Source organism: Somniosus microcephalus, chromosome 28 (assembly GCF_052327205.1).
Source record: "Somniosus microcephalus isolate GS21.2 chromosome 28, FLI_Smic_1.0, whole genome shotgun sequence".
NCBI lineage: Eukaryota > Metazoa > Chordata > Chondrichthyes > Squaliformes > Somniosidae > Somniosus > Somniosus microcephalus.
In genome coordinates this window covers 4,266,762-4,279,018 of record NC_141014.1, presented here as the reverse complement: position 1 = coordinate 4,279,018, position 12,257 = coordinate 4,266,762, and the positions used below count along the sequence as shown (strand labels likewise).

Genomic DNA, 12,257 nt, shown 5'->3' with positions numbered 1-12,257 from the left:
GACCTCTTCATTACAGGAACGATGGGTGTAGCCCACTCGCTCCAGTCCACTTTGGACAGTACTCCTGAACGTTCCAAACATTCCAGCTCTGCTTCGACGGCTGGGCGGATCGCATAAGGTACCGGTCTGGCCTTAAAAAACTTTGGCCTTGCATTTTCCTCTATTTTGATCGTCGCTGTTATGCCTTTTAGTGTTCCGAGTCCCTCCTGGAACACTTCTTGTGCGTCAGTTAGCATTTTTGACAGTCGTCCAGGTGTGACGTCGTCATCCTTTTTGGCATCTACAGTCAGTGCTTGCATGGAATGCCAATCTAGATGTATCTTCCGGATCCATTCACGTCCTAGTAGTGGTGGTCCTCCATCTGGCAATACATATAGGTCCATTTTTGGTATTTCCTTGCCGTTATATATAACGTTCACCCTTATTTTTCCTTTGGGGTAGACTTTTTGCCCCGTGTACATCTTCAAGACAATCTCTGTATCTCTCAAGGGTATATGTGAGAATAGCCGCTTGTAGTCCCTTCGGTTTATGACTGTTAGGGCTGATCCTGTGTCCAATTCCATTTTCACTTGGACTCCGGCTATCTTGAGCATGACCCAGATAGTTTGGTGATCCTCCGTTTTGATCACATTATGTAGTTTCAGACAACCCAGCTCCTTGCTTCCAGAGTCTGTATCACTTTTCTGTTCGTCTGCACTACTCTCCGTCACCTTATGTACCTTCTTGTACTTCTCCTGTGGGGATTTCTTGCTGCTGGTTTTCTTTTCCAGGCTCTTGCTATGTGTCCTACTTTTCCACACTGTCTGCACACTTGGTCCTTGAACCAGCAATCCTTATGGTCGTGTGTTGTTCTGCCGCAGCGATAGCACTTCACTGTTCCGTATGACATTTCATTTGTGCCATATTCTTGCGGTCTCCGTTGTATCTCTGCCGCGCCCCGTGCTGCTGCTTCGTGTGATACTGCCATGCTGAAAGCCTTGTCCAGCGTAAGATCCTTTTCTGATAGAAGCCGTTTCTGGGTTCCTTCACTTTGAAGCCCACACACAAACTTGTCCCTTAAAGTATCTGCTAGTCCCGTTCCAAACTGGCAGTGCTTCGATAGCTTGCGCAGTTCCGTTAAAAACTCAGCATTACTTTCATCTTTATGCTGGTTCCTTTTGTGAAACTTAAATCTTTCCGCTATCAGCAGCGGTGTGGGGTCTAAGTGGTCCTGTAGGATTGACACTGTGTTTTCAAAATCCTTTTCCACTGGCTTCTCTGGGGTTACTAGGTTTCGCAGTAAGCCATACGTTTTTGCACCCATTGAATTCAACAATACCAGCGCTTTCCTGTCATCTGGCACTTCATTCGCCTTGCAGTACACTTCTATGCTTTCGACATATGTCGTCTAATCTTCGACTTGTCGAACGCTGTGACACTGCCACTCTTTGGCATCCCTGGGTGTGGTTAGACTGGCTCAAAATGGCGTCTCCCGCGCTCTCCCTTCTTCTCCGCTGTGGCTCAAAATGGCGTCTCCCGCGCTCTCCCTTCTCCGCTGCAGCTCAAAATGGCGTCTCCCGCGCTTTCCTTTCTTCCGCGCTGACACTGCTCGGCCCTTGGACACCGGCTGCACTCTGCGCGTTTTCCTGCGCGCCTCGCTCTCTCTCGTTGACGCTGCTCGACCCTTGAACACTGGCTACGCTCTGCTCTCTCTTGTTGACGCCGCTCGGTCCTGAACACCGGCTGCACCCTGTGCGCTCTACCCTCTCTCTTCTCCCGTCGACGCCGCTCGGTCCTGAACACCAGCTGCGCCCTGTGCGCTCTACCCTCCCTGTTCTCCCGTCGACGCTGCTCGGCCTTTTTCTGTGCCGTCGGTCGGCTCTAGCCCCCGCTGTCCAGGAAGGGTCTGCGCCGTACCTGTTGCCAGCCCGTTTCGCTGGACCACCGTGACTGGAGAACCAAGCCCAGCTCTCAACAGCCTCCCCTGCGATGCTCAAGTCTCCGCTGGATGGTCGACGCCCGTGCTTCTGGACTCGGCCTTCTTCTTTCACTGTTCTCCAGGAGCGAATCCCTGGGAGGTGATGCAGAGTTGCAGGTAGGTTTGAATCTTCTCGTCGCCAATGTTAGATCCATGTATCTTGATGTTGTGCGTCCTTCAATAATTAGACAAGAGACTGCAGGGAACAATCAACAGGTGTTTACTGGATGAGGGTTCATCTAAAACTAACTGTACAGATCCCTACTCAGGGGTTTATATACAGGTGTGGTCACTGCTGGTACTACAGTATACAGGAGCTGTAAAAAGTAGTTCTCCCCTTAAAGGTACATACACTACAGGAGAGAAAAGGGGGAGGGAGAGAAAGGGGGGAGAGAGAGAAAGGGGGAGAGAGAGAAAGGGGGGAGGGAGAGAAAGGGAGGAGGGAGAGAAAGGGAGGAGGGAGAGAAGGGGGAGGGAGAGCAAAGGGGAAGGGAGAGCAAAGGGGAAGGGAGAGAAAGGGGGAGAGAGAGAAAGGGGGGGAGAGAAAGGGGGAGGAAGAGAAGGGGTGAGAGAGAGAGGGAGAGAGAGAAAGGGGGAGAGGGAGAAAGGAGGGGAGGGAGAGAAGGGGGGGAGAGAGAAAGGGGGAGGGAGAGAAAGGGGGAGAGAGAGAAAGGGGGAGAGAGAGAAAGGGGGAGAGAGAGAAAGGGGGGGAGAGAGAAAGGGGGGGAGAGAGAAAGGGGGGGGAGAGAGAAAGGGGGGAGGGAGAGAAAGGGGGGGAGAGAGAAAGGGGGGGAGAGAGAAAGGGGGGAGAAAGGGGGGGAGAGAGAAAGGGGAGGAGAGAGAAAGGGGGAGAGAGAGAAAGGGGAGGAGAGAGAAAGGGGGGAGGGAGAGAAAGGGGGGAGGGAGAGAAAGGGGGGGAGAGAGAAAGGGGGGAGAGAGAAAGGGGGGAGAGAGAAAGGGGGAGAGAGAAAGGGGGAGAGAGAGAAAGGAGAGGAGAGAGAAAGGGGGGAGGGAGAGAAAGGGGGGGAGAGAGAAAGGGGGGAGAGAGAAAGGGGGGGGAGAGAGAAAGGAGAGGAGAGAGAAAGGGGGGAGAGAGAAAGGGGGGGGAGAGAGAAAGGAGAGGAGAGAGAAAGGGGGGAGCGAGAGAAAGGGGGGAGAGAGAAAGGGGGGAGGGAGAGAAAGGGGGGAGAGAGAAAGGGGGGAGAGAGAAAGGGGGGAGGGAGAGAAAGGGGGGGAGAGAGAAAGGGGGGAGAGAGAAAGGGAGGAGCGAGAGAAAGGGGGAGCGAGAGAAAGGGGGAGCGAGAGAAAGGGGGAGAGAGAGAAAGGGGGGAGAGAGAAAGGAGAGGAGAGAGAAAGGGGGGAGGGAGAGAAAGGGGGGGAGAGAGAAAGGGGGGAGAGAGAAAGGGGGGAGAGAGAAAGGGGAGGAGAGAGAAAGGGGGGAGGGAGAAAGGGGGGAGAGAGAAAGGGGGGAGCGAGAGAAAGGGGGAGAGAGAGAAAGGGGGGAGGGAGAGAAAGGGGGGAGGGAGAGAAAGGGGGGAGGGAGAGAAAGGGAGGAGGGAGAGAAAGGGAGGAGGGAGAGAAGGGGGGGCCAGGAGGGGAGGAAGCCCCCCAGTTCTGACTAGGCACACGCCCTGGGGCCCCACAGATCCACGGTACAATTGACCAGCCCCAGTGTAACTACCAGAGAGAAAGCCACACCCACTCTCCACACCACTTGCAGCCCACCGGGAGTAAAGCAAACTAGCCAGGAGGTGAGTGAGCCCCCCAGTTCTGACCAGGCACACGCCCTGGGGCCCCACAACCCCCTGTTACAATTACAGGAGCAGTTCACCCGGCTGGAGTTGGAGCTGGTTAAGCTTAAAGAGGCGATAGATGAACTGAAAAGTGATCAAGAAAGCAGCACCTCAGCACTGAAGCAAGAACAAAAGCAAGACAGGGAGAGCTACAAGAGAGAGCTGACTTCACTTAGGAAGCAGGTGAAAGAGCTGCAGAAAGAAGGGGAGAGCTACAGGGGAGAGATAGCGGCATTGGCCCAGCAGCTAGAGGCCAGAGACAAGACAGTGCAGAGCCCTACTGGGCAGCAGCACTCTTCCACAGAGCAACAGCAGAAGACCCACGCTACAGGGAGAGCCACTCAGACCAACCAGCAAAATGAAACCCAATATGCCGCCCCCACTTTGGAAACACAGCCGAGCTGCTCACAAGAGGAGCGCACACACCAGACGCGACCCCCCCAGTCCAACACACAACCGGTGAGTCCAGGCGAGAGTCATCAGCCAGTAAACACCAACAAGGCTGACATCATAATACTCATAGACTCAAATGGGAAATTCCTCCGGGAGAAAAAGCTCTTCCCTAAACATAAAGTAGACAAGATCCGGTGCCCAAAATCAGACAAAGCCCTGGAATGGCTGACCACAACCCAATTAGGCTCCCCCCAACACATCATAATACACACCGGCACAAATGACCTAAAGGCCCAGCAGAAAAGGATAGCAACGTCGCTCCGAACAGTGATTGAGAAGGCAAGCACCACCTTCCCAAACACTAGAATCACTGTTTCCACACTGTTGCCGAGAAAAGACTTTAACAACAGAACAATCCACGAGATATATGCCAGCATAGCAAGAGACTGTGAATTAAAACATAACGTGCACCTGGCCCAACATCCCACCCTCGATGTGGAATGTCTTCATGACCACGTCCATCTCCACAAGGAGCCAATGCCGGTCTTTGCTAAGGCCCTGAAGGGCGTCGCTCTTAACCGGGTCCACACCCAGACTCCAAGAGGACCCCCCCCCCGGCCACCAGAGACCAGCGGGGTACAGACCAGGGCTACTACAGAGACCACCACCACACCAACCAGGACCAGAGAGGATCCCCACGTACAACACCAATGTCGGACCTGCACCACTCCTGCCCTACAGGTGAGCAGGACCACCCCCAGCCAGGCGGAGGGAGAGATGCTCAGGACGTACGCAATACTACAGGCAGAGACAATCCATTAAGAGACATAATGCAGATGCTCAGCAGCATCTACTCCCGCCTTATGGATCAGGAAGCATAAGGTCTAGTTGTTAGAAAGAGTTGCAGCCAATTATTCCCAGCCTTTATAGACACTTCAAATGTTCTTTTTTCCTCATTTAAACACGACAAACACATATCACTATTATCATACTTTAACCTATCACAGTAAAAGACCAATCTTAGCATGAAATCCTTGTATATCTCAACCTGGAATATCCAAGGTCTACGCTCTTCTGTGCTCGGCCTGAAGAGTAGGACCTCAGAGTTCCTAGATGAAATCAAAGATCTGGACATTATCTTTTTGCAAGAAACCTGGTGTAGAGGAGAAGGGCCCACTGGCTGTCCCCATGGGTACACAGAGCTGGTGGTCCCCTGCCAGGAGTAACCCAGGGCAGAGACTCTGGAGGCATACTGACTTGGTATAAAGCAGAGCTTAGGAATTACATTAAATTTATAAAAAAGGGCGAAAACCACTTATGGCTCAAGATTAAGAGGGGCATCATTTCTAGCATGCAAGATGTTTTCATTTGCGCACTCTATATCCCCCCTATAGAATCCCCGTACTTCAAAGAGGACACCTTCTCCAACATTGAGAGGGAGGTTAACCAATTCCAGGCCCAGGGGAATGTGTTGATCTGTGGTGACCTCAACTCAAGAACTGGCAAAGAACCAGACTTTACCAGTAATCAGGGGAATAATTACATATTTGGGAATAACCACTTTGATCTCCCTTTTCATTCACACAGGTATAACTGCGACAAACAGACAAATGCTAACGGAAAACAGCTCCTGCAGCTCTGTCGAAGCCTGGGTCTGTACATTGTCAATGGTAGGTTCAGGGGAGACTCCCTAGGAAGATCCACCTATTGCTCACCTCTTGGCTTCAGCACCATAGACTATATGACTACGGATCTGGACCCATCCTCTTTCAGAGCATTCACAGTCAAACCACAAACAACACTGTCAGACCACAGCCAAATTATTGCATATCTTAAAAGGACAGAAACAACCAACACAGAAACACAGCCCAGTAAGCTGTACAACATTAAAAAATCCTACAGATGGGCCAAAAACAGCACGGAAAAATACCAGAAAGCAATTAGCAATCAATCAACTCAAGCTCTCTTGGACACCTTTCTGGAAAACACATACACTCACAATAAAGAAGGCGTAAACCGGGCAGTGAATAACCTAAATAATATTTTTGATAATTTGGCATCAATGTCAAACTTGAAACTTCGCAAGAATAAACCCAAAACAAAAAACCACGAAAAATGGTTTGATTCAGACTGCCATAACATAAGGAAAAAACTCAGAAAAATATCAAACCAAAAACACAGACAACCAGAAAACGAGGAATTACGCCTTACTTATTGTCAGGCACTAACACAATACAAAAACACATTCAGAACCAAGAAAGAACAGTATATTAAGAATACACTCAGCTCCATTGAGGAATCTATTGATTCTAATTGTTTCTGGGACAACTGGAATACATTACATAAAAAGCAACATGATGAATTGCCCATTCAAAACGGAGACACATGGGAAAACCATTTTGAAAAATTATACCAGAAAAACACACTAAGCCCAGAGCAAGATCAAATATGCAAAAAACTGGAAAGGCTCGAATTGGCCATAAAAGATAACCAAAACCCGTTAGACTCCCTAATAACTGAAAAAGAGCTATTTGAAAAACTCAAGGACCTGCGACCAAGAAAAGCTTACGGTGCAGATGGCATCCTAAGCGAAATGATTAAACACACGGACGAGAAAATGAAATTGGCTATTCTAAAACTCTTCAACTTGGTTCTGAGTGTCAGTTACTTCCCTGATATCTGGAACAAAGGACTCATAACGCCCATATACAAAAGTGGAGACAAAGTTGACCCAAATAACTATCGAGGCATCTGTGTGAACAGTAACCTGGGGAAGGTATTCTGTAGTATCATAAACCAAAGACTTATAAACTTCCTTGAGGAGCACAATGTCTTGAGTAAAAGCCAAATTGGATTCTTACCAAATTATAGAACATCGGATCATATCTTCACCCTACACACCCTAATTGACAAACATGTTCACCAAAACAAAAGCAAAATTTTTGCCTGCTTTATAGATTTCCAGAAGGCTTTCGATTCTATTTGGCACGACGGTCTATTCTTGAAACTTATTGAAAGTGGTGTAGGGGGAAAAACATATGATATAATTAAATCAATGTACACAAACAATAAATGTGCAGTTAAAATTGGAGACAAACAAACAAAATACTTCCCACAGGGGCGTGGCGTGGCACAGGGCTCGCCCATCTCACCGACACTCTTTAATATTTACATAAATGAATTGGCAAAACTACTTGAACAATCTACAGCACCTGGCCTCGCCCTGTATGACTCCAAGGTTAAATTCCTCCTCTATGCAGATGGCCTGGTTCTGCTCTCACCAACAAAGGAGGGTCTACAGCAGAACCTGGATCTGCTAGAGTCATTCTGTCAGACTTGGGCCCTGACACTAAACCCCCAAAAAACCAAAGTTCTTGTGTTCCAGCAAAGATCCAGACATCAGGGACCCAGAATAAATTTCACACTAGGAACAACTAAAATTGAACAAACTACAAACTACGCATACTTAGATTTAAAAATCAGTTCTATGGGAAATTTTCATCTGGCTGTGAATGAACTGAAAGAGAAAGCAAAAAGGGCTTTCTATGCCATTAAAAAGTCAATCCAAATAGAAATCCCAATTGGCATTTGGCTCAAAATTTTTAAATCAGTAATTGAACCAATTGCACTCTATGGCAGTGAGGTGTGGGGTCTGCTAACACAACAAGAATTTGCAAAATGGGACAAACACCCAATTGAGATCCTACATGCAGAATTCTGTAAAAGTATCCTCCGGCCTCAGAGGAAAACCGCAAACAATGCATGCAGGGCAGAACTAGGCCAATATCCACTAGTAATTAATATCCAAAAAAGAGCCACCAAATTTTGCAAACACCTAAAAATGAGCAACCCCCACTGCTATCATTACGAAGCCCTGAAATGCCAAGAAAGGATCATAAAGAAGAGTCCCCTCAGTCAACTAGTCCTGGGACTCAGTGAAGTAACTACTAACACTACCAATAATAACCAGCTCCAGGATAGTGACATCGTAGCACAGAGAATTCGACCCAACACAATTGTCACTAAACAAAAGGAAAAATATCTGACCTATTGGACAGAAACAACAAAAACCCAAAACAAACTTGATTGCTACTTGGCCCTAAACAGACAATACACCATGGCTGAATACCTGACCACGGCAAAAGATAGCAAATTGAGAAAAACCTTGACTATGTACAGACTTAGTGAGCATAGCCTGGCCATAGAAAAAGGCAGACACAGGCAGACCTGGCTGCCAAGAGAGGACAGGATATGCCCTCACTGCAGTCAGGGAGTGGTGGAGACAGAGATCCACTTCCTCACAGCTTGTGGAATCTATCAGGGCATAAGGGGGAATTTCTACCCAAAATTCATAAAAATATGCCCTGAATTCAAAAATTTGAATGACGACCAAAAACTCCCATACCTATTAGGGGAACAGAGAAATTGCGTAACTTTAGCGGCAAACTATGTTACAGCTTGCCATAAGCAGAGTGACAACCATTAAACCTAAGAAAAGATTATATGCATATTATATGAGTGTATATTTATACACACAGGGATATATCTGTTTACACACTGTATGGATAGATCTGCGTTTATGTGTTCAACCATAAATATTTTTTCGGTGCTTTGGCAACATAAGATGTACCTTGTCATGCCAATAAAGCAATTTGAATTGAATTGAAAATTGAAAGGGGGGGAGGGAAAGAAAGGGGGGGAGGGAGAAAAAGGGGGGGAGGGAGAGAAAGGGGGGGAGGAAGAGAAGGGGGGGCGGGAGAGAAAGGGGGGAGAGAGAGAAAGGGGAGGAGAGAGAGAAAGGGGGGGGCGGGAGAGAAAGGGGGGAGAGAGAAAGGGGAGGAGAGAAAGGCAGTAAGTTTGAGGCAGTAAGTATTTAAAATTTTGTCCAGTATTTTAGTGCTTAGTTCAAGTTAGTGTGTAAAAAAAAAACTTACAACAGACTAAAAAGTAGATATAAATAATCTAGACTAAGATATGGCAGAGCTGGTTGTGTTTCTGGACTGCAGTATGTGGGAGTTTGTGGACAGTGAGACTGTCCCGAGCGAACAGGTCTGCAAGAGATGTCTCCGCCTCGAATCTCTCCGGCTCAGAGACATTGAGCTGGAGTGTGAGTTGGAGACCCTCCGACACATAAGGGAGGGGGAGCAGTATCTGGACAGTTTGCTCCAGACTTCCGTCACATCACAGAGAGATGCAGGTTCAGAATTGGGTTGGTGTGACCGATAGTGTGCAGAGTGAGGGGAACCCAGATGAGATAGAGAACGAGGATCCGCAGAAACTGATCCTATTCAACAGGTACAATGTACTTGTGAGGATAAGGTTAATGACTGTTGAAAGGACAGCCAGAATGCTGACCATGGCACCTTGGAGCATAAGGCTGTCCAAAGGGGGCAGGAGGAGGAGAAGGGGAAGCATAATGTGGTAGTTGTAGGGGATTCAATATTTAGGGGGACAGAGAGCATCCTTTGTAATCAGGATCGAGAGTCCCACATGGTATGTTGCCTACCTGGTGCCAGGGTGAGGGGCATCTCGAACTGGCTTGAAAGGATACTGGCGAGCGAGGGGGAAGATCCAGTCATTGTGGTCCATGTTGGGACCAACAATATAGGGAAGAGTAGGCAAGAGGTCCTGTTTGGAGAGTATCAGGACCTAGGAGCTAAATTAAAGAATAGGACCTCAAGGGTTATAATCTCTGGACTATTTCCCAATCCACATGTAATTTGGTGTAGGGATAAGCAGATTAGGGAGGTGAACACGTTGCTGAAGGAGTGGTGTGGGAAAGAAGTGTTCTATTTCATGGGATACTGGCACTAGTATTGGGACAGGAAGGGACTGTACCATTGGGACGGGTTCCACCTGAACCGGGCCGGGACCAGGGTCCGAGCGGAAAGGATAAATAGGGCGGTCACAAGGACTTTAAACTAGGAAATGGGGGCGGGCTCAGGTGGAAAAGGTAGTATAAATAATAATTCAAAACCAAATAAACGGGAAGGGAGCAGAGTAACAGTCAGAAATTGTGCTTTTGGCACTGCAGGTAAAGGGAAAAATAAAAGATGTAAAGTGATTAAACCAGGAGAGAGAAATAAGAAATGTGTGCGTAAAACATTCGAGCTGAAGGACAGGTTAGTGTGTGTGGCCTTAATATAAATGCATGGAGTATAAGGAACAAAGTGAATGAACTGCAGATGCAAATTCAAATTGGAGTGTGTCATAAATCGCAACTTCTACAAGAAGTAACTCAGGAAGTACTACTGAATGGCCAGCTGAGGGCGCCGTCTGAGGAGTATAAATACTCGGGCGTGGGCCCAACTTGGCCAGAGACAATCTGGAAACAGGAAGCTAGTGACTACTAACTAGACCTCCATGTTTTGTTACAAGTCGATTAAAGCCTTGCCTTATGTACAACCAAGTGCGTAGTGAGTCTTTATTACGTCAGAGTGTATGACATGGTAGCCATTACTGAGGCATGGCTGCAAGATGGTCAGGACTGGGAACTAAATATACCAGGTTATAAGGTCTACAGGAAAGATAGGGAAAATGGTAGAGGGGGAGGAGTAGTATTAGTGATTAAGGATGAAATCACTTCAATGATGAGAGGATACAACGAGAGGTCAGCAGCCAGTGGAGACTTTATGTGTAGAATTAAGAAATAGGAAAGGATTTAAGACTGTAGTGGGAGTTGTGTATAGGCCCCCTGGTAGCAGCTGTGAAGTGCGAGATTGTATAAATGCAGAGATTAGACAAGCATGTAGCAAAGGCAGAGTGGTTTTAATAGGAGATTTTAACTTCCATACAGATTGGGATAAGCAAACTAGCACGTCAGAAAAGTAGTGAATTTCTTGAATGTGTTCAGGATAGTTTTCTGCAACAATATGTCCTAGAACCAACAAGGGGGAAGGCCATATTAGATTTAGAAATGAGCTACTAGTTAACAGCCTAACGGTGCGTGAGCATTTATGTAATATCGATCATAATATGATCAAGTCCAACGTAGTGTTTGAAAGGGAGAAACGTGAAACAGCGACTAAGATTCTAGATTTGGGTAAGGCCGACTTCAATGAGACAGTAAACTGGGCAAATCTGTTAATGCGTAAAATGACAGAAAATCAGTGGGAGGTGTTCAAAACAGAATTTAATGTGATACAGAACCAGTTTATATCCCTAAGGAGCAAGAGCTCTACCTGCCAAAAAAAAATCATGGACAACTAAAGAGGTAAGGGACAGCATAAAACTAAAAGGAAAAGCATACAAGAATGCAAAAAAAGTCACAGATGCTGGCGACTGGGAGAGATACAAAGAACAGCATAAAATGACAAAACAGATAGTAAGAGCTACAAAAAGGGAGTATGAAAAGAAACTTGCAAGATATCAAAATCAACACAAAAATTTTTACAATTATATTAGGAAAAAGAGGGTAGTCAGGAGCAATGCTGGCCCCTTAAAAACTGATATTGGCGATATTGTCAATGATAATAAGGAAATGGCGAACGTGTTGAATAATTACTTTGCGTCAGTAGTTACAGTAGAGGAAGTGGATAGCATGCCGGACATCCCAAGGAAACTAATATTGAATCAGGGACGGGGACTCAACAAAATTAACGTAAGCAAAATAACAGTAATGAAGAAAATAATGGCACTAAAGAGTGACAAATCCCCAGGACCAGGTGGCTTCCATCCCAGGGTTTTAAAGGAAGTTCTCTCGACTCAGGATCCGCTCCTTTAGATTGGAAAATTGCGTAAGTCACTCCGCTATTTAAGAAAGGTGAGAGGGGGAAACCAGGGAATTATAGGCCAGTTAACCGAAGAGCCTGACTGAATTTTTTTTGAAGAGGTGACTAAAGTAGTGGACAGGGAAATATCTATGGATGTTATGTATATGGACTTCCAGAAGGCATTCGATAAAGCCCCTCATAAGAGACAGTTAGCTAAAGTTGAAGCTCTTGGAATTGAAGGCAAATTATTGACCTGTTAGGAAACTGGCTGAGCGGCAGGAGAGCGAGTGTAGGGATAATGGGCAGGTACTCTAATTGGCGGATGTGACTAGTGGCGTCCCGCTGTGTTGGGCTCTCAACTAGTAACGACTTAGATGATGGGATAAAAAGCCACATATCCAA

The 12,257-nt window shown here is 46.9% G+C and overlaps 1 protein-coding gene across 1 annotated transcript in view; it reads right to left on the bottom strand.

Moving 5' to 3' along the window:
• LOC147098727 (uncharacterized) overlaps nucleotides 1-9,722 on the bottom strand; it is a 70,713-nt gene extending 60,991 nt beyond the window's left edge. Inside the window, exon 1 of the mRNA XM_085969170.1 lies at nucleotides 9,650-9,722. Coding sequence (XP_085825296.1) covers nucleotides 9,650-9,722 — 73 coding nt within the window. The remainder of the gene's footprint in view (nucleotides 1-9,649) is intronic.
• Nucleotides 9,723-12,257: the final 2,535 nt, after the last annotated feature.